The sequence below is a fragment of the Callospermophilus lateralis genome, chromosome 11, assembly GCF_048772815.1.
Source record: "Callospermophilus lateralis isolate mCalLat2 chromosome 11, mCalLat2.hap1, whole genome shotgun sequence".
Lineage (NCBI taxonomy): Eukaryota > Metazoa > Chordata > Mammalia > Rodentia > Sciuridae > Callospermophilus > Callospermophilus lateralis.
Window position 1 is genome coordinate 62511043 of NC_135315.1, and position 22674 is coordinate 62533716.

Consider the following 22674-nt stretch of genomic DNA (forward strand, 5'->3'; position numbering starts at 1 on the left):
TTTTTTTAAGTATCTAGGGATACTCTAACAGGGCTGGGAATAATACATTCTGGGAATGCCCAGCATAGTAATACCCTGGGTATTACTCCTCAATATCACAAAAAATAAAAATTATATAATTAAAAAATACCAATAATCGCACATTTGGGTGGCAGTTTCAATATTTGTTCATAGAGGCAGGGCCACTGGTACCAGGTCTTGGAGGGGTGGCCAGGATCCTCGGACCCAGAGCTGCGAGGGCCCACCTGTCTCTTGGAGCTGCACTGCTCCCTTCAGCCCCTCTCATGGGTCCCAGGGCTGGACAACACCGGAACCTGTCCATCAGCTGCCTGTTTGGGACCAGATTTCCCAGACTGCTATCAATCTCCATCTCTACCTGTACTTCCGGGTGGGACCCAATTCTGCTCCAGGCTCCCAGCTGCCTCCCATCCTCAGTCAGGATTTTCCAGGCACCTGCTCTAGCCCTGATTTTTGGACTCACAGATGCCCACCCCCATTTTGCCCTTGGCCGTGGTGGTTTCCTGCATAGCCACTTCTTCCCGGTGGCTCCTACACATCTGGGTGCCCTGCCACAAGCACCTGTGCAGACATTTGCCTGGGTAGCGGTAGTTCATGTGGAAAAGCCAAAAAGACACAGTGAACCAGGCTGTGCTCGGCAGTTGGCTCCAAATGAGTTACTGGCATGCTGGGGTTACCGCCGAAGCCAGTTTAATCTTTAACACAGACAGCGGATCCATCATCATCATTCCCTGGGCCACAGCAGTAGCCATCTCATTAGATTCCTGCTTTTGGCCCTGCAGCCAGTGGGGTCCTGTTCTGTCCTGTGAGAACACAAGTACCATCCTGTCCTGCTCCAGATTGGGACTCTCCCAGGTTCCCACCTCACTCACTGTAAAAGCAAAATACTTTCCACTGGCCCCAAGGCCAACACCAGCTGCCCCCAGACCTCTCTGACCTGTCTCCACAGGGTTTCCTTAGCAGGCCTGCTCAGGCTTGCTCTGGCTGTTCCCCCTGCCTCACACACTTTCCCTAGTGGATCTCCCTCACCTCCTTCAAGTCTGTGCTCAATTGTCACCTTGGCAAGGCCTCTGATCACCCAGAAAGTACTGCACCCCATCCTAATTTCCCTTGTTTCTTTTTTTACCATAGCACACATTGCCTTAACATATATTTTCCTTGTTATATTTATTTATTTCCCCCACTTGAATGTCAACTCCATGAAGATAAGGCTCTTTGTCCTTTGGGCTCCTAGCTGAAACCTGGTGCCTAGAACAGTACCTGGCACATAACAGGCACTTGCTCAATATCAGCTGAATGAAACTTAGATGGGGAAGCAGGAAGCAAAAGCAAGGCAGTCAGGTGCTAAGGCCCAATCCTGCCGCAGCCCTTGTACATCTTTTCCTCCTCTCAGAGCTGAGGGGCTACAGTTCACGGCCTTCCCAGCTCTGGGGAGTCATCCCTGGAGGTCACACCCTGGGAGGCCTGTGGGATTTGTGAACCTGGCCCTGGCAGGACCTGTCTTGTCCACTGCTGTGTCCTCAGGGTTTGGTGCAGAGCCCTGCTGAGGTAATGTCTCAATAACTTCTTGTTGACTGGTTGCCTGGCCAGCCCCATGGCAGAGAAAGAATGTGAATCCTGCAAGGTCATTCCACTGTGGCCTCACCTGCACAAAACACAGGGGTCTCAAGATCCTGGCCCACCTCTCCCCTTCCTCTTGCATCTCCTCTGTGCTGACTCCCTGGGCCACAGCTTCCTGGGCCATGACTTGCTGGCCTTCCAGCATAGTCTGTGCAGTGTGCATGTCTTGCCTTACTTGTTCCCAGCCAGCACTTGGGAGAGGGAGGACAGGCACCCCATTTCACAGATGAGATCTCTGAGGCAGTGAGGCTTTGTCTGTTCACCAGCTGTATCTTCTCCCTGGAATATTCTGTCACTACTGAAATGTCTCTCTGCTTCCAGGCCCTATGTCCCTGGTTAACCTAGTGCTGGCTCCTCCTCCTCCCCATGCTTCCCACTCTAGCTCCTGGCTATATGGGACCTTCTAAGTTCTGCCTGCCAGGGAGCCCCTACTCTGAGGACACCAGTGCAGAGTTGTGTGACAGAAACAGCGTGGTCTTTGGGGTTTGCTTTGATTTGGAATGGGACAATTTTATCTTTTTTTTTCTGTTTTTATTCAGAATCAGGGGTGTCATGGATGCTCAAATGATTATAACACTTGGTATGAAACTTTAAATATGTCCATGCTGGGCTGGGGGTGTAGCTTAATTGTAGACTGCTTGTCTAGCATGCTTGAGGTCATGGGTTATATCCCCAGCACTGCAAAAAAAATTTTTTTATGTCCATGCAGCAGGTATAGTTCAATAGTAGCCCACTTGCCTAGCATGCTTGAGGCCATGGGATTAATCCCTGATACTACAAATAAATAAATAGACCCATGCTGCTCACATGCCTTGGAATTCAATGAGCCTTAATGCTGGTGTGGGTTTTTTTTTTTTTTGTATGGTGGATTGAACTCAGGAGCACTTATCCACTGAGCCATATCCCCTGCCCTTTTTTGTATTTTATTTAAAGAGAGGGTCTCACTGAGTTGCTTAGTGCCTTGCTAAGTTACTGAGGCTGGCTTTGAAGTAGTGATCCTCCTGCCTCAGCCTCCCCAGCCACTGGGATTACAGGCATGCACCACTGTGCCCGGCTTAATATGGGTCTTTGGATCATGGACTCTACGTAGAATTCTGGGGCTTTAAGGTAGGGCAGAGAAGGCCACTTGGGTGCCCCCAACCCACCCTGTATCAACCCTAGGCACCCAGGATACGTACTTTGAAAGTCCAGCTGCAGGGACATAACATCTTTGAAGAGGATGCCCTCCTGCTTGGCCAGATGCCCAGCTTCCTCCCGTGGACCCTGCTCCCCCACAGCCACCTTGAGCATGTCGTCGTCTATCACTCTCGGCTCCATCGAGTTGTACATCCGGTTCATCTTTCCTAAAACATCACATTTCTCTTTCACAACCTGCCTTTTACTTGTTTGAGGACAGAATCTGGCTGAGGTCTCCTCTTTAGGGGTCAAAGGCCATCAGGGAAGCCATGGACAATTTGAGGGCTGCCAGTCACATCCCTCAGCTTGCTTGTACCTCAGAGATAACACATTTGCATGAAGGTCACTCCAGGGCTTCCCAGCAGCCATCTGAGCCCTTCTGCAGGATTCATTTCTTGACCCCACAACCACAGCTGGGGCCTTACCTGGACTGATGTCTACACTGGTCTCCTCAGTCCGTGGTTCTCAGCTTCCCTCAAGGCCATAACCCCATATCAGGCCTCTGACTTTGTGTTCCCATCCTCATTCAGGTGTCTTAGTGTAAATCACTGACTATGCTCCCTTGGCAGCCCCAGCCAGGTGAGCCAGCCTGCAACGCCCCTCCTCTGAGGAACTCATTCCACCCAGGCAGTTGTGTGGGTGTTTCCCAGCCCCTACAAACTGTCCACCAAGGGAGGTGCTGACCTGAGCTGGCCAGTCATGCTTTCCCCCTGAGAAGTAGGCAACTCCCTCAGGTTGGAAGTGCTTATTGGATCTGGCTGCTTGATTAGGGAGGAACTAGGGAGCCATGGGCTGGTCAGACACATGGTTAAGTCAAGAGAGTAAGCGGGGATATGGTGGATGTACAGAGAGAAGCAGAGATGGGAAATTGCATAATCCACACGAAAAAGACAAAGGACAGATGGAGTCTGCCTTCTTCTTGCTAGCTTTTCAGTCCCTAATGTCCCTAAGTCTCAACCCCATGCAAGTTTCTGTGTCCTTTTTTGAGAGCATTTCCTGATTTCCTGCATTAAATCCTCTTTAACTTAAGCCAACTCTGGTAGGTTTCTTTTTTAAAAATTTTATACACACACACACACACACACACACACACACTTAGTTGTTGATGGACCTTTATTTTATTCATTTATTTACATGTGGTGCTGAGAATCGAACCCACTGCCTCACACATGCTAGGCAAGCATTCTACCACTGAGCTTCAACCCCAGCCCTCTGGTAGTTTTCTGTTGCTAATGGTCCAAGGGTTTCTATGAGACACTGCAGGCAGAGGTGGGGGATCCGAGGATTTGGTTAGTCACATTATAAAGCTGACCTGGATTGCTATTCCTGGCTGGACAGAGCTACAGTCCTGGGAATCTGGGGTTCCCTGACCTCATTATCATCATTACCAGCCTCTTAGTGAGAACCACTAGTAGGACAGGGCCCTGCAGGAAGCTATGCCCTCTTTCAGTCTACTGAGATTCTGCCTCTGAGCCCTCTGGAGGTCTAGTTCTTTCCTCCTCTCTGCTCCCACCTGCTTCTCACCTCCCTGGTGACCTCACCTTCTACCTGTGCCCATGTGCCTCCCCAACATCCAAGGTATCCCTGAAACTCCTGCTCTCCCACCCTGATGCTAGGCAGCCCCTCTGCTCTGCTCCTGATATTAGACTGTTGATGTCTACCACAAACCCTGATTAGTTGGACAAATCTGCCACCTGGCCTTAGACGTTGCCTGCAAAGTCTCCCTTCCCTCTTTCTTCCTCTACCAGCTACTTGGACGCAGCTTGGGTAAATGGAGTATCCTCTACTCCTGTAATGTCCCTGGTCAAATATCCTAATGCCTTCAACTCACGCACAGCCTTTCCTTCTTCCCTGGGGGTGGGGGTGGTGGAAGTGGGGGAGACACAGACTCTATAGCCCCCACCCACACTCTGGTGGGAGACACAGACTCTATAGCCCCCACCCACACTCTGGTGTCTTCTCCATCTGACCTTCCAACCATCAACACATTGACTTTTACTCTAACTCTCTCCACACTGGTTCTACCTCCTCAAGGTGAATGATTCAACCTCCACTGATATTTCTAGCCCTTGTCTCTCCTCTCTCTCTCTCTTTCTAGCTTTCCACTCTTCTGAAATGGTTTTCAAATAACTTGCTAACAATTTATTTCACGAAATTTAAATGTACTGTGTTTGTAAATGTTACTTGTAAAGTATTTTAGGCTTTATTTTTTTTTTTTTAAAAGGGATGCTTTACTTCAGGAAATAAACCATAATTCTGATGTTAAAACTTTGTGACTTCTCAGGCTGGGGTTGTAGCTCAGTGGTAGAGTGCTTGCCTAGCACATGTGAGGCACTGGGTCTGATCCTTAGCACCACATAAAAATAAATAAATAAAATAAAGGTATTGTGTCCATCTACAACTAAAAAAAAAAAAAAATAAACAAACAAATAAACAAAAAAAAAACCTTCTTTGACTTCTCATCCCTCTTACTTCATCAAGAGCTGGTTCCTGGGACAAATCAAGCTTGCTTTCAATCAAGCCCAGAAACTGCTATGCAATGAGGGATTAAACTAACTAGAACACCAAGGGCAGGATTTGGATTCTGACTGTGTCTCCTTTGGCAACTCATTTCACTGGAAGAAACCTTTGCTTTCCAATCTGTCAAAGGTGAATAATTCCCCTCTCCTATGTTTTTGTTAAGACTATGTGTTGAGTCCACCATGTCTATTGAATAACTACTACCTGCCATGAGTAACAGATCATCTTACCGCTGTTTTAGACATGAAACAAGTAATCATACAAATATTTAGTTAAAAACCATGAAAAGTTTGTAGGTGTAGGGAACTACAAAAGCATACATTAAGGGAAACCCGGCCGAACCAAGAAAGGGCTGAGATCTGAAGGACCAATAGGAAAGAAGGGAGAAGGAACTGCATGGGGAGGGCCCTGAGATGGGAGAGAACAGGCATGCTCCACTTTGTCTGATATGATACAAGCTTGGAGAGTCCCATAGGAGTTGTATTATTATCCTAAGGCCCCGAGAAAGCTCACAGGGCTTAATAAGGGCAGTGACATAATCAGATTTTAATTTTAAGGATTTCATCCCTAGCGGCAGTACTGAGAATTGCAAAAGTAATGAGGTTAGAGATGACCAGGGATAGTGCTAAAATGTGGATTTGAGACATTTCTAGTTAATTTATATGTAGGATCGATAATCCCCAGTTTCCAGAAAAGAAAACAAGCTAGTTAAGCTGGGTGTAGTGATGAATGCCTATAATCTCAACAACTCAGGAGGCTGAGGCAGGAGGATCACAAGTTTAAGGCCGGTCTGGGGAACTTAGTGAGACACTATCTTAAAATAAAAAGTGCTAAAAATGTAGTTCAGTGGTAGAGCATCCCTGGGTCAATCCCTAGTACTTCCCCACAAACACAAAGAAAGAAAAGAACAGGGAAAAAGAAAAACAGAAGCTAGTTAGAAAAGCCAATTAGTATGCCAAAGTTTATACATCTAGAATATGGCAGAACCTATTTTCCTAATCATGGCTCCACTGTACCCAGGTTACTAGGGATTATTATTGCCACAATTCACTATGTTTCTCCCAACTGCTCTGGATCAGAGACAAAGTCCAAACAGTCCTCCCTATAAGGATTTTATCAGTAATTTACCACCCAAACTGGGTCCCTGTTGAATTACCTAATGACAGTGTTGTTGGTGACCAACACAGGTAGCAGGTGGGGACGCAGCAGTTTTTACAAACCTGTCAATGAAGTGATCTCCTCACAGAGAAACGGATCCGGATTTTCCTGGGAAACAATAAACTGGATGAATTAAATCTGAGAAGTAGAGACGTTATCGGCCATGAATTAATAAGAAGAAAACCAACCTCCTACTGAGTGCTTAATGTGAATTCTATGCACACAAATTACTTAATTACATGTCAGTTCCAGAAGTTATTAAAGAAGGGAGTCCTATAGTGCTTTTATTTCCCAGATAGGGAATCTGAAGCCCTGAGAGTGGGAGGAACTTGTCCAAACTCATAGAACAAATTACTGACACACATTGAACTTGAGTATCCATATTCCCAGTCCAAGCACTTTATACTGCAACAAATAAACTAACTTAATGAGATTTATAGGTAGGATCCGATAGCTAAATTCTGGAAGAAGTTATCAGTGGATCTGGGTGAAACAGTTCATCTGTTTCTAATGAAACAGATTGGGCAGGAGGCTGGGGAATGGAATCCCTTAAAATCCTTTCCGACCCTTACTCCTTCAAGAAGCACTCCCTTAGCAATTTCTCCTCTGAAGACCTGAAAAGTCCACGATTAAAGTATCTTAGCTGTCTGGTAGAGGACATGTGATCCTATTTTACAAATGAAAAGGGCCAAGCCGGAATCCTCAGAGAGAGGGGTCACAGTCGGCGCTCTCGCCCCTGAGAGTCCTCATGGAGCCTCAATTCCCGGGTCTCACCTTCTCAAGCACCAGCTCTCGGGCTAGTTCCCTGTAGCAGAGGCGTCTCTCGGTTGCTGGGGAAACAAGCGCCGCCACTCGGTTGCTAAGAGGAAGCAGGAGGTAGACATCCTGGGTGAAAGTTGACGGGTCACGTGATCACGTGTCTGGGTGGGAAATACTCCAAACACCAACCAGCCGTAGAGAAAACAAATGTTTCTCCAATCGGCACTACTGTGGGCGGGCAACTCCCTAGGTCCACCTCTTCCCCATGTCTGTTTTGAGTGATTGACTCATATTTTGTCCAATAACAGTAGGATTTACCTAGATTGACCAATTTACAGATGAATCAAAAAATACAGCCCCTGTTTCGGAGGCGGGCCGGGGGAGGTGCCGCTACGCCTGACGGGGACTCCAATGACCTAGCTTGGTCCTCGACCCAATCAGACTCCGTGTGGTGGGCGGGACTTCGATGAGGGCGGTGTAAAGGCCAATCGGAGGGAAGACTGTGGAGGCGTTGTCCAATAGAGACGCGATAGGAGGGCGGGGCTAAAGGCCCGGCGCTCGGCGTTCTGGAGGGTGGGGCGGGGGCAAGTGTCAGTCAGGTTGGGAGCGCGTCTGGGGACAGCGGAGACCGCGGCGGCAAACAGGGCGTCAGCTGCCGTGTTGTCGGCCCAAGATGGAGTTCCTTCTGGGGAACCCGTTCAGCACCCCTGTGGGGCAATGTCTCGGTAAGGCTGCGCTTGCCGCGGACGGCTTGGGTGGGCGACTGACCGGGCTGGACCGCGGGCCTCTGCCGGCTCCTGTGGCACCTCACAGGTGGACCAAGCATCCTTGTTGTTGAATCTCTGCGGGGTGGCGATGCTTCCTCACGTGCGGGTTGGATCTCTTCCAGGAACCGGTGTCACCTCACGAGTGGACCCGGCATCCCTGTTGTCGGTCCTCTGCCTAGCGCTGGTGCCACCTCACGAGTGGGCCGGCCGTCCTTGTCGTCCAGCTTCTGTCTGGCGCCAGTGCCACCTTGCCAGTGGGCTGGATCTCATCTGGGCGCCGGTGTCACCTCATGGGCAGGGCAAGTGTCCGTCCTTCTCGTGGGGCCTCCACTTGGCACTGGTGCCACTTCACCGGGCCCCTGAGGCCCAACTTGGACCCAGAGACTCTCCCTGCCTCCCTACCATCAGAGCCTAGCCCTTCTTTCTTTCCTGACGTGGTACAACTGCTGGTGTGTTTACCTCTCACCTATTGGGAGATGCCACTGCCCGCACCCTTATCAAGCCCAGCATCTTGCTGTCCCCCGCCCGCACCGCCCCGCAAGGACCTGGTTCTCCCAGACCTCCTCTTTCCATATGTCTCCCTTCTCTTTGGTACCAGCGGACTCAGACTGTGCACCCTCCCAGAAATTGCCCCCTGCTCTGAGACTTACTAATTGGAGCTGCAACTCTATTAGGATGTAGGAATAACTGGTTGGGGGAGGGGTTCTTGGAGGATGATTATCTTTTAAGCGGGGTGGCATGGTACCTCCCAGGAAAGAAGGGAGGCTGTGTTGTTTAATGATAAGAGCACTCCATTGGGAATCAGGAAACCGGCACTCAACTAGTGGCATTGCCAGTGATTCTTCCTATGACCCTGTGCCCTTTGTGGTTTGAAGTTCCCCTGTCTGTCAGGTGAAGTGTTTGGAGGTGAGATGTGATAGGTCCCTTCAGATTTCAAAGTTTTGATATTTCTTGTAGTAGTCTCTGCACATTGTTGTTTCCCTTGCTATATTAAATTTTCCCAAGTGGAACCTTTTGTTGTCACTATACAAGAGAGTGATCCTACTCTACAGTATCTGTCAATCCTATAAGGGGGCTTTGGGGACCCAGTCAAGGGTACCAGAGTACATCCCGGATGGAGAAAGCACAAAGTAGGTGAAGGATCCCTAAAGTGGCCACACTGTGGGATTTTCTTACAAAAAAAAAAAAAAAAAGCAGCTTGCAGGCTGGGGATGTTCTTCAGTAGTAGAATGTGTGCTTAGCCCTCGGTTCCATCCCCAGCATGGCAAAAATAAGAGTAATAATAATAAATAAAATTAAAAACAACTTGTGCCTTTTCACTCAAGGCAGGAGCTTATGCCAAGTGATCACTCAAGAATGCTGATTAGTTTCTTTTAAAATAAGGTTCCACCCAGTTGGTTGAAGGACTGGTAAAACATCTTTTATGAACAGGGACCTTTGGTGTCCGTATGAGCCCGACTGGTTTAGGCAGTAGTGATTTGTTTATTTCCTGCTTTATGAATTTCCAGCTTACTTTCTAGCCTTTACTGGGGCCAGTAAAGTTAGTGAGGCCTCTTCTGTTAGCTATTTGGCATTTAGGAGCTTTTCTTTCCTTTCTGATAAAGTATCTTTTATGAAGAATGGCGGACACTGGGCCTTGAAAGAGCTGTTTCCCACAATTCCAACACTTTGTCCCAGCTGCCCACTTGAATGTCTCTCTGGATTTTCACTCTTTTCTTCTTCCTCTTTTACTTTCCTACTTTCCTCAGGTGTTCTTTCACTGCATCCATATTCCCAAGATTCATTTCTCAGTTGGGTGTTGAATTCTAGCTAGTTATGGAGGGAACCAGTAAACTTGGGGGAATTCTTTTTTCTTTTCTTCTCTCTTATAAGAGGAAGTTCTACATCTTTAAAATGCCAAGGTGGTTATGAAAAAGTAGCATGTAGATGAGAGGAAGAAATTAAAAGGGACTTTTAATTAAAACTTTTTGTGATGCTGGAGACTGATCTTGGGGTCTTCAGCATGCTAAGCAAGTACTCTGTTACTGAGTTATACCCTATCCCAAAGGGGATTTTGAAATGTAAGTATAAAGGGGCTGGGGTTGTGGCTCAGTGGTAGAGTGCTTGCCTAGCACATGCCAGGCCCTGGGTTCAATCGTCAGCACCACATAAAAATAAATAAATAAAATAAAGGTATTGTGTCAAACTACAACTAAAAAATAAATATTAAAAAAATATAAGTATAGAGGATATAGGGATATGTAGTGAGTGAAAAGAGCATGATACTTCCATGAGGAAGATCTGAGTTAAATTTTGGCTTTTCTCAGCTGTGTGACCCCAGAAATTGTGTAACCCTGCTGAGTCTTAGTTTGTCTATCTGCTGGGGGTGGGGGAGCAGGGGAGAGGGATAATTGTACTCACAGAGTAGGTAATTTATTTTTTAAATTTAAAAAAATTTTTAATTTTTTCCACATTTTTATTGGTTCATTATAGTTATACATAATGATGGAATCTGTTGTTATGTATTCATACATGCATACAATAATATAACAATATAATTTCGTCATTCTCAGTCCCTAGCACTTCCTCCAGAATAGTACAATTTGAACGAGATGATGTCTAGAAAACTTTAGCATTGTATCTGGAACATAATAAATGCTCAATAAATCACAGTTTTCTCTGTTAACAATAGAATGAGTCAGGACTGAATTTTTTTCCAGGAGAGGGTATGTGATACAACTGGCCCATTGGTGATGTGTGAAGAAAAATACCCTTTCAGTGTTCACTATTGTTTATAAGACATTTGACCATGAAGATGATGAAAATTTACTGTTGTCAGGTAGCCAGTAGGCAAGGTCTCAGTCATTTCAGTTCGATTCCAATAAATTATTAGCCCACAGAATGAAGTTCTGATGTATGTTCTGTACTGTTGTGACTAAGTGTAAAAATGATTTTCTTGACATTTAGTATTGTTGGTATTTTTTAAAAAGTGTGTGCCAGGAAATGGGTAGGAGGGAAAGGAATATAGAAATAAAATAACAACAACGACAATGAGAAAAATAATTGTAGCTATAGCTTGCACAAAGCAATTCTGCAGCCATCATTTGCTCCTTTTAGATGTTCTATGGATAAGTTTTATTGTCTTTCGCACTTTAGAGTTGAGGAAACTGAGGCTCCGAGAGGTGAAATGACTGCTCAGCTGGTAAAAGAGCTGGGATGTCATACATGGCCCTGTTATCAAGGGATTTACAGTTTCAGACAAGAAAACAGATGCATGGAATGATGATATAGTACAGATTATAAGTGCTGTAGGAGTTCAGAAGAATTCAGATGAGAGCCGGGCATGGTTGGTGCATGCCTGTAACCCCAGCTACTTGGGAGGCTGAGGTAGGAGGATTACAAGTTTGAAGCCAGCCAAGGCAACTTGAAGAGATCTGTCTCAAAATAAAAAATAAAAATAGGACTGGAGATGTAGCTCAGTGGTAGAGGGTCCTTGTGTTCAATCTCCAGTACTGAAAAGAAAAAAAGTGGAATTCATATGAGACTGGGGTGACAGGGACTGATTCCTTTGGGGGCTGTTTGTGAAGGTAGGCAAGAACTTTGAAGGCTGAGAAGAGAATCCCCTGGGCCTGGGGGCAGTTAAATAGGATGAGAAAGAAAGGGAAAGTAGGGGCACATCTAGGATCACCAGTTTGAGTGGAGCAGAGGTGGCTGTTGGTAATATTGGCAAGTAGGGTTTGAGTGACAGGATGAAGCTCTGCTTTGGATGGGCCACATAAAGATGACATTCTTTCATTTGCTGCAACTTTGACTATGTGGACCTTGTTTTCTCCACGCATAAAATAATACTTCTCATGAGCTGCCTCAGATTTGTACCTAAATAATTCTTCTATATAGTTCAGTAGGGTATTCATGAGTACTTGTTGGGTGCCAAGGCCTGTGCTAGACACTGGGGATGCAAATGTTAAAAAGCAGCTCCTTGGGAACCTTGAATAGAAAAAGGACCGTGACCATTGAAGGATCCAGGGGCAGAGTAGTTGGTGAAGTGATTATGACTGTCTCATGCCTGAGCTTCACATGGGGGTTCTAACTTGGTGCTGTAAGGTCAAATACATAGCCTGCACATCTGAAGCTAGCCACCTAGACCACAGTCTGACATAGTTATTTGTGCATTTATTTTTCTTCTTCTTTTTTTTTTTTTTTCCCAATGCTGGGTATCAAACCAGTGCCTCATGCATACTAGGTATGTGTGCATTTCTTGTATCCATCCTGGAATTTGTTCTGGAAGGTGATTCATGAGTAGAATTCATAGGAGAGAGAGAGAGAGAGAGAGAGAGAGAGAGAGAGAATATGAATGAATGAGAATGCAATGGTGTTAAAGGCTAAGAAGTGTGGAAGAAAAGAAATTACTTAAGCCAGGTATGGTGGTGCATGCTGTAATCCTAGCTACTCAGAATGCTGAGACAGGAGGATCACAATTTTTAGGCCACTCTGGGTAACTTAGCAAGATTCTGTCTCAAAATAGAAGTTTTAAAAAGAGGACTGGGGATATAGCTCATCAGTAAGCTCTTGCCTGATATGCATGAGCCCCTGGGTTCAATCTCCAGCACTACAAAAACAAACCGACAAACAAAGTACTTACTTTTATTTCTTGATTTTGTACTTCCTGAACAAGTTTCAAAATGTTACTATCTAATCTCAACCTTCCACCACCACATCACAAATCAAGAGTTCCCCAAGTTAGGTCCAGGGTACTGCACAGAGGTCTGCTGCTTTCCTTGTGATGACTGGAAAAAAATTTTCAGATATTCCTTTTCCAAGAGAAAAAAATGAGATTCATTTGGATTCAGAATTCAGTGAGTATTTAGTTAATATTAGGGGAGATGGGTCATTTCTCTTCTTAGTTCTGCTTTATCAACATTTAAGAAGCAGATAGTTTGTATTTGGAGATTGAATGGTGTTAGACATAAACTACCTCATAATACTCTGAGAATGCTGGGTGTTAAACTCTAGATTGGCTGTTTATATAAAGAATACCTTGTCATTCCACAAATTGCTATGGCAGTTGGCAACTTGGAAAGCCCTTTGGCTTCAGTCATTTTATTTAGCCTTCGTAAGCTTGTGAGATATAGGGGAAGAGAACTGGAAGGAACTTACAGTTATTAACCAGCTACTGTCTACAAACTCTACATGTGCAATCTCATTTAATCCTCACAACATTTAATTTTTTGAGGGTTATGGTTCTTTTATCACTTAAAGCTAAGAGACTTGTGCAAGGTCAATGGCAGAGTTCAGATTGGAATGCACTCCTGATGCAGTGCTCATTCCGCCCTGCTGTGCGTCGCTGCTTTGACTCAGATCTGGAGATTCAGGGTTATCAGAATCACTTGGAAGTCTTGTTAAAATGAAATACTGGGCCTCACCCTCAGAATTTCAGATTAAGTAAGCCTGGGGTGGGGCCTAGTGAGCCACATTTCTTTCTTTTTTTTTCTGTGATGGTGCTGGGGATGGAACCCAGGACAAGTGCTCTACTAATTGAACTAACCCCTAAGCCCAATATTGCATGTTTCTAACCAGTTTTCCACTGATGTTAATGTTGCTGGTCCACTTTGAGGACCATTGGTGTAGATTAATAGTTCTGTTCTTTTATCTCTTTTTTATCTTTCTTCAAGCATTACATTTTTTTTTAAAAGAGAGAGTGAGTGAGAGAGAGAGAGAGAATTTTTTTAATATTTATTTTTTAGTTTTTGGTGGACATAACATCTTTATTTTATTTTAATGTGGTGCTGAGGATCGAACCCAGCGCCCTGCCCATGCCAGGCGAGCGCGCTATCGCTTGAGCCACATCCTCAGCTCAAGCATTGTATTTTTATTCTGGATAGTCTATAAGTAAGATTACTTAGGATTCATTCATTCATTCATTCAATGGTCCTACTATCTACGTATGCCAAGCTAAGCATTTACCAGGATGTTCTGTTTAATAAGAGACCTAAGTCAGGTTCTAAATCATATAACATAGAAAGTGATTGGGTAAGATTGATCAGATTTATGTAGTAAGGGAATAGAGAAAGGGAGGGGGAGCCTCCCTATAATAATAGTAGCTAAAGAGTTTTTTGTTGTTTTTGGTTTTTTTGGCGGTGCTGGGAATGAAACCCAGGGCCTTGTGCATGTGCTCTACCACTGATGTACACCTCCAGCCTCCCAGTTCAGTATTAGATTACCGTGTGCCAGAGACTGAAGTGGTCATTTTATGTATCTTGCAGTCATTTAATCCTCACAACAATGATGTGAGTAAGGAGGCTTTGTTATCATCTCCATTTTGCAGATGATGGCCTTGAGGCAATGAGAAGGTATGTAACCTACTTAGGGTCACACAGCTTACAGTAAGGGAGTAAGAGTTTGAACTCAGCACACTGGCTTCAGAGTCTGATTCTATGTTATGCCCTCAGCAGGAGAGAGGTGAGGAGAACACCATAGGAGGGAAATGGGGAACTCAGAAGTCTCTGCAGGTAGGGAGCTTGCTGACCAGAGCTTTGATTATCAGATAAGATCTGGTCCATGAAGAAATAGCAAAGGAGGCTTGGAGGGCCTTCTTGGCAGAGACGACAACTTGGGCAAATGCTGGATGTTGGCTGGGTAGCTGAGGTAATGGGATTTGCTCTGTTTACCTTGCAAAAGGGAGTAGTGGGAGGTGATCCCGGACAGGTAGGATAAAGCCTGATTGTGGAGACCTGCTTCCTTCACATGTTGGCCAACCAGTCTGGACTCTTCCCTTGGTGGTACTGGGGAGCTCTGCAAGATTTCTAGGGAGGGGAGTGGCATGGATACCATCATAGGGCAGTGAGATTTCCCTGTGACAGTCACTGAAAGATCCTTCTTTCTTACTGTCAAAGCCCCTGACTGTGCAGAATGGGAAAGGGGGTTATCTTCCCAGGAGGTCAGCAGTGGGCAATGCTATTTCCTCCAAAGTTAGGGTACAGACGCTGCTTATGAGCTCACAGCAGAGACAGTAAGGTGCAGGTCAGTGGAGTACTGGGAGGAAGTTAGGTTTGAGAGCATTTGTCCTTCATTGCCTGGGTAGGTTATAAGACACCAGACATGGAAAGTCACATGGTAAGGGTCAGTCTGCTTCTTGTCCTGCTCTGTTTAACATGTAAAAGAATAGGAGCTGAAACTTGCAGGTTTTTCTGAATGGGTGCCGTTGCGTAGAGGGAGTGCTATTTGGGATATTTAAAATTCTCATGTAATTGTGCTTTTGAAAAATCAATGTATAATCACATAGAAAATAGGAAAAATATAGAAAATCTCCAGTGTGTATTTTCTCAAAAATTCATTGAGATTTTTCTTATTTTAGGTAATGGAATACTTATGTATTCCATTCTCCCTTTTCTCATGCCTTAGAGATGTAACATTGTACAACTACTCAGCATATTTCTGTATAATCTCTGTGTTATTTTATTTATTTACTTATTACTGACTTAAGATATTAGGTGAGGAGGAAAGAGGAAATGTAGTGCCCAGGGGAGCTTCAAGTAAGGAATATTGTTTTTGCTAGCAGACAAAACTCCCAGAATTTTTTGGCTTATAAAAACCAGTCTCTGACTTGCTACCCATTTTAGTGTTCCTTTCCAAATCCCTGACCTAGAAGATTCTTTTGATTTTCTTCATCTTATCATCAAGCTTGGTGTCCATCATCCCTCACCCCTTCATCTCGGAAGCCTTTCTAGATCACCCTGTTTATGGGCATAACTCTATTCTCTGGACCCCCAATGCTTTTTATCCAGATCATTTATTTGGCTTTTCCTTGTCTCTCTCTCTCTATATATATATAACTATTTCTTACCCCCTAAGTTTTTGTGAAGATTAAAAGAGATAATGTGTATAAAGTTCCTTGCTCCTCAAGGGCAAGATGTATACTTTCTGGTTCTTTTGACCTTCACATAATGTGGTGGAATATACTCTGCACAGTCATCCATACCATAGGTTTTTTCCTGTCAACTTCTTGATTAGCATCTTCAAAATTTTTAGTCCTGTGCTAGGCACCTTGCTGAGTGCTGTACACACACTAACTTATTTAAGTAGTAGTTCTATGAAACATTGGTAAGTCAGTGATATTATCTTCATTTTATTTTGATACCTTTATTTATTTATTTATTTTAATATTTATTTTAGGTTAGACACAATACCTTTATTTTGTTTATTTATTTATTTTTTGTGGTGTTGAGGATCGAACCCAGGCCCTTGCGCATGCTAGGCGAGTGCTCTACCACTGAGCCACAACCCCAGCCCTTATTTATTTATTTTAATGTGGTGCTCAGGATCAAACCCATCACTTCACATGTGCTAGTCAAGTGCTCTACTGCTGAACTACAACCCTAGCCCCATTATCTCCATTTTATTTTTTATTCATTTATACGTTTATTTTATTTATTTATTTTTATGTGGTGCTGAGGATCAAACCTAGTGCCTTGCATGTACTAGGCAAGCGCTCTACTGCTGAACTACAACCCAAGCCCCATTATCTCCATTTTATAGATGAGAAATGGAGACTTAAGGGGTTGCTTGCAAAGGTTCTGGTGCCGTGTTGGCTCAGCCATCTTCTACATCAGGGAGTCTAGCTCCAGTGCTTTTGTTGATACTGCCTTTTAGATAGCAAGCATAGTCTATTAACATTTGGACAAGAAGGGCCTTAACTGATTCCAAATGGAAATTTCATAAAGGCAGCATTCTTCATGAATTCTAGAGGAATGTGGGATCTCATTTGTTCCTCTTTGTTCTCTTCGAGCATTTATCATTTTTTATTTTGAATTGGAGTTGATCCCTTCTTTTTTTTTTTTTTTTTCCAGTGCTGAGAATTGAACCCAGGGCCTTGAGAATTCTAGGCAAGTGCTCTACCACTGAGCTACATCCTCAGACATTTTTATTTCTTAATTTTGAGACAGGGTCTTGCTGTATTTTCCAAGTTGTCCTAGAACTTGGCTATCCTCCTGCCTTTGCCTCTTGAGTAGCTGGAATTACATGTATGTGCCACCATTTCTGGTGTGTAGGCCCTATTTTTGCTTCTCTTTGTGACTGCCTTTGTGTGAGTCCAGTATCTATTCTAATCCTCAGTTTCCTAATCTGTAAACACTGATGGTGGTGACCAGCAACTCAGGAGGCTGAGACAGGGGGATTGCATGTATGAGGCCAGCCCCAACATCTTTAGTAAGATCCTCAGCAACTTAGCAAAACCCCGTCTCAAAACAAAAAAATAAAAAGGACTGGGGATTCAGCTCAGTGGTAAAATGCCCCTGGGTTCAATCCCTAAATACAAAAAAGTAATAATATTAAAAATAAAAAAGAGGATCAAATGAGAATGTAAAATGGAATGTATTATAGTACAGTTAGTTCTTCCCATGCATCATTTGATGTTCCATCAGGGTACCTGCTTCTGTTCTCTCTTTTAAAAATTATGGTTAAAATATACATAACAGGATTTCCCATTGTGAAGTATAGTTCAGTAGCATTGAATACACCCACATTGTTGTGCAGCCATTGCCACCATAAGTCTGTAGAGTTCTTTTCATTTTGCAAAACTAAAATAACATCTCCTCATTCCTTCCTCCCCACAGCCCCTGGCAGCCACCATTCTACTTTCTGTTACCATGACTTTGACTACTCTAGGAGCCTAATGCACATATACTCATAGGAGTACTTGTCCTTTTGTGCCTGACATATTTCACTTGGCATAATGTCTTGAAGGTTCATCCGTGTTGGAGCATGTCCAAAATTTCTTTTTTTTTTGGGGGGGGGTGGGTATTGCTGAGCATATACTCTACCATAGAGCTACACTCCAGCCCCCACATTCCCTTTATTTTTAAGGCCATATAATATTCCATTGTATTTATTTAGCACATTTTGCGTATTTATCCATCCACAGATGGACATTTGGGTTGCTTCTACTTTTTGGCTATTAATAATGCTGCTATGACTGTGGGTATATAAATGTCTGTGTCCCTGTTTTCCATCCTTTTGGATATGTATCTAGAAGTACAGTTGCTGGATTATATGGCAATTCTATTTTTCTTTTTACTGATGTTATTGGGGATTTATCCCAGGGGCACTTTACCACTACACTACACTCTCAGCCCTTTTTAATTTTTATTTTGAGACAGGATCTTACAAAATTGTCCAGACTGAGCTTGCTATCCTCCTGCCTCAGCCTCCCAAGTTGCTAGGATTACAGGCATATGCCACCACACCCAGCTGGCAATTCTATTTTTTGTGGGGTGGGGGTAACAGGGGATTGAACTCAGGGGCACTCAACCACTGAACCACATCCCCAGCTCTATTTTGTATTTTATTTAGAGACAGGGTCTCACTGAGTTACTTAGTGCCTTGTTTTTGTTGAGGCTGGCTTTGTACTCATGATCTTCCTGCCTCATCCTCCCAAGCCACCGGGATTATAGGTGTGCATCACTGCACCTGGCCTGGTGATTCTATTTTTAAAAAATATTTCTAGTTTTGGGCTGGGGATGTGGCTCAAGTGGTAGTGCGCTTGACTGGCATGCGTGGGGCCCAGGTTCGATCCTCAGCACCACGTACAAACAAGGATGTTGTGTCCTCTGAAAACTAAATAAATAAATAAATAAATATTTAAAAAATTCTCTCTCTCTTTAAAAATATTAGTATCACCTTTTTAAAAAAATTTCTAGTTTTGATGGACGTAACACCTTTATTTTATTTGTTTATTTTTATGCAATGCTGAGGAGTAAACCCAGTGTCTGACGCGAGCTAGGTAAGTGCTCTACCACTGAGCTACAACCCCAGCCTCTCTATTTTTAATATTTTGATGGACCTCCATACTGTTGTTCATAGCTGCTGCACCATTTTGCCCTCTTACCAGCAGTGTACAACATTTCCATTTATCTACATTCTTACCAACACTTACTATTTCCTGTTTTCTTTTTAATTTATAGTAGCCATCCTATTGGGAATGGAGTTATGGTTTTGATTTGCATTTCCCTAATAATTAGCGATGTAAAACATCTTTTCATGTGCTTTTTGGCCATTTGTATGTCTTCTTTGGAGAAATATCTGTTTATGTCCTTTTCTCAGTTTTTTATTAGGTTGTTGATTTTGTTACTGTTTAGTTTTATGAATTCTTTATATATTCTGGATATTAATCCCTTATCAACTATGTGATTGGCAGTGATTTTCTCCCATTCTGTGGGTTGTGTTTTAATGTAAAGTGTTCTTTGCTACACAGAAGTTTTTCATTTTAAGTCCATTTTCTCTACTGTTTCTTTCTTACTTTTTTTTTTTGTTTGTTTGTTTTTTTGGTATAGGGATTAAACCCAGGGGCACTCAACCACTGAGCCACATCCCCAGCCCTTTTTGTATTTTATTTAGAGACAGGGTCTCACTGAGTTTCTGAGGGTGTCTAATTTGCTGAATCTGGCTTTAAACTCATGATCCTACTATCTCAGCCTACTGAGCCACTGGGATTACAGGTGTGCCAGTATCTCTACTGTTTCTTTTGTTTCCTGTGCCTTTGGTGTCCTGTCCTAATTTTTCAGTAGTGTCTAACATAATTCCTTAAAGATAAAAATGTTAATATTCTTGGTACTAGTCAGCATGACCCTTATCAGATACTGAGTTAAGTACAATGCATACATCATCTTCTTTAATTCTCACAAAAGCCCTGTCAGGTAAGTACTATCATTCTTTTATTATTATTAATTTTTTAGAGACAGGGTCTTGCTGTGTTACCTAGGGTGTCCTCTGACCTCCCGCAGTCCTCCAACCTCAGTCTCCTGAACAGCTGGGACTCTAGGCTCATGCCGCCATACTTGGCACCATCCATATTTCGTCTAGAGAACTGAGACTTAGAAGTGAAGTTCTTTCTTCAAGGTATGTGGTAGTAAGTAGCAGAGCTGGGACTTGAACTTGTGTCTGTGGACTCAGTAGTTATCTCAGTTAATGGATGCCTGAATGAACTGAATGGCTGAAAATCTGGTAATAGTTGTCTTGAATTCAGATCTGACTTAATATTATAATTATCCATCCGGTCTCAGAATTCAGAGTACAAGTGTTCTCTTCATCCCAGCAAGTTTTTCTGAGAATTTTGTCAAAGGAAGTACTTCTTTCAATTTCATTGAGGCTCTTAGTAAGGGAAGGTTTGTGTATTTTCTTTTCTTTTTGGATTTGTTTGAGAACTACAGTGTAGGATGGAGGAAGAAAGGGAATTTAAACAGATGCTAAATTGTCTAACTGACCAACTTGCTTTTAAGACATTACCAGCTGCTGTTTTAATCATTAACGAAGCACAAGACTTGTAGTCTGGGAGGCACGTCAAAAATCCTGTTTTGGTTTTTGGTTTAAAACTGAGTGTAATGGAGAGAGACTGATTCTTTCATCTCAGAGAATTGGGCTGTAAGTCTTTGAGAGCTGGGGACAAGGACAGGGCGACACTATTGAATTTTTTTTTTTTTTTTCCTGCTTCTCAAAGGAGAAATCACACAGTTCTGGCATGTCATTAGTCAAAATAGGAAATGAGGTCTGAGAAATGATGCTTCTTTGGGTTTGAAAGCTGAATTTGCTAGTGGCTTCCAGAGAGTGAGACTCTCATGTTACCTGTAGAAGTTCTTAAGCCAGCAAGCTGGTGAATCACAGACGGGAGGGCCTTAGCTGCCTTCAGTCCAACCCTCTCATTTTTACAGACTCAGATAGGGTAAGGCCTATGCTGTTTTTATCTTCACAACACAATTTATAGGGTTTTTTCCCCTGCCGTCTGCTGGGGATCCTGCAATTCCATTCCTTTCTAGCACTAATTACCAGGAGTCCCTGCAGACCCTATAAGTGCTCACACCAGCAAGATTGCTCCATTTCAGACACCCATTGAAGGTTCTTGGTTACCACCTGTATTTCTGAGGGACTGGCAGTAAGTTAGGGGTTCCCATGCCACCTTTCTCATGTTTGATAATATATTTTAATGACACAAAACTCAGGACAGCACTTACATTGGCATTACAAAGGAGACAACTCAGGAACAGTCAACTGGAAGCAATACGTAGGAAAAAAAAGCATGGAGTGTCCACACCCCAGCCCTCCCAGTATCTCCATGTGCCATCAACCTGGACTCTCTCAGAACCCCATTGTCCAGGGGTTTTATGGTGGTTTCATGGTATGGGCCTGGTTGAGTAAATCATTGGCCACTGATGAGTGATTCAGCCTCAGCCCCTCTTCCCTCTGGAGGTGTGTGAGGAGGAGTCTGTGTGGGTAAAGTTCTAACCCTCTAAAGCTGCCTCCCCTTTCTGGCAACCAGCTTCCATCCTGAAGCTATCTAGGCCCGGCCTCCAAGTCATCTCATTAGCATACAAAAGACACTCTTGCCAGGCTTGTGGTGGCGCAGGAGGCGAAGCAGTGGGGTAGCAAGTTCAAGGTCAGCCTAGGCAACTTTTGTCTCAAAAAATAAAGGTCTGGGGGTTTAGTTCTGGGGGTTTAGTTAAGTGGTAGAGTGGTAGAGTGCTTGCATGGGGCCTTGGGTTCTAACTCTAGTACCAATAAATAAATAAATAAATAAAGGAAGGAAGGAAGGAAGGAAGGTCTAAGGGTTTATTTAGTTCAGTGGTAGAGCACCTCTGGGTTTAATCTCCAGTACTGAAAAAATAAGTAAATAAATAACTGGCACTCATCACTCTGCAGATTCCAAGGTTATTAGGAGCTTTATACCAGGAACCAGGGACAAAAGCCAAATATATATTTCTTCTACCACAGTAAGAGACTTGCCAAGGTTCCACAGTGACTCAGTTTTATGATGCCTACATGTCTCTCTACTTAGCTCACGGCTTCTTGTCAGTCATTTGAACATTTTAGATGGACCAAGAGGCTAAACAAGGCAGCAGTAAGTCTGCCATTTAATAAAGAGACAGTGTTGAGTCTGCCTTGTGAGGGTAAATACTATCATGTTATTTGAAAGTTAATCTCTTGATTTAGACATTGCTTGGTGGGGAGGTGGACTCTTTAGCTCCAAGTTTGATGGTTTAAATGAATTTGATTTATAAAATCGCCTTTAGTCTTCTGTTTTATCTGCTGTTTGTGGCACTGGTGCAGAACACAGACCCAGGAGAATCCCAGGTTAGGACTTGAGAAGTCTGAGATAGGAATGTTGCTGATTTGCTGTGTGACTTTGGGTAGGTCATGTCCTACCTGTTTACTCATTTGAATAACAGGTTTGCCAAGCTCATTTCCAGGCCTAAAGCTTAAGGTGCAAACCAGAGTGGCTTTCAGTTTAGCTTAAAACCTTTAGACCTCCATAGGAGATTATAGAATCCATATACATAGACACACATATACACATGTGTTTGTATTAGGTTTTATGTCTAATATATACTATATATATTTGCCTTTTAATGTTTTTCATTGGGGCTGGGGATGTGGCTCAAGAGGTAGCGTGCTCGCCTGGCATGCGTGCAGCCCGGGTTCGATCCTCAGCACCACATACAAACAAAGATGTTGTGTCTGCCGATAACTAAAAAAAAATAATATTAAAAAACTCTCTCTCTCTCTCTCTCTCTCTCTCTCTCTCTCTCTCTCACTCTCACTTTAAAAAAAATAATAATGTTTTTCATTGAGGTACAGTTTACTTATAGTGAAATGGAATGCAGAAATCTCAATTGTTGTAGTTTTGACAGTG

At 43.5% G+C, this 22674-nt stretch overlaps 2 protein-coding genes across 5 annotated transcripts in view; one reads left to right on the plus strand and one right to left on the minus strand.

Moving 5' to 3' along the window:
* Drc3 (dynein regulatory complex subunit 3) overlaps window positions 1–6596 on the minus strand; it is a 38114-nt gene extending 31518 nt beyond the window's left edge. Inside the window, exons 1-2 of the mRNA XM_076870710.1 lie at window positions 6555–6596; window positions 2817–2981 (exon numbers count right to left, since the gene is read on the minus strand). Coding sequence (XP_076726825.1) covers window positions 2817–2976 — 160 coding nt within the window. The 5' untranslated portion in view covers window positions 2977–2981; window positions 6555–6596. The remainder of the gene's footprint in view (window positions 1–2816; window positions 2982–6554) is intronic.
* A 1244-nt stretch (window positions 6597–7840) lies between these two features.
* Window positions 7841–22674, plus strand: part of Tom1l2 (target of myb1 like 2 membrane trafficking protein) — a 117482-nt gene continuing 102648 nt past the window's right edge. For all 4 annotated transcript variants that reach the window (XM_076871541.1, XM_076871542.1, XM_076871543.1 and 1 more), the window contains exon 1: window positions 7841–7976. In XM_076871541.1, the coding sequence (XP_076727656.1) occupies window positions 7925–7976 (52 nt within the window). In that variant the 5' untranslated portion in view covers window positions 7841–7924. The remainder of the gene's footprint in view (window positions 7977–22674) is intronic.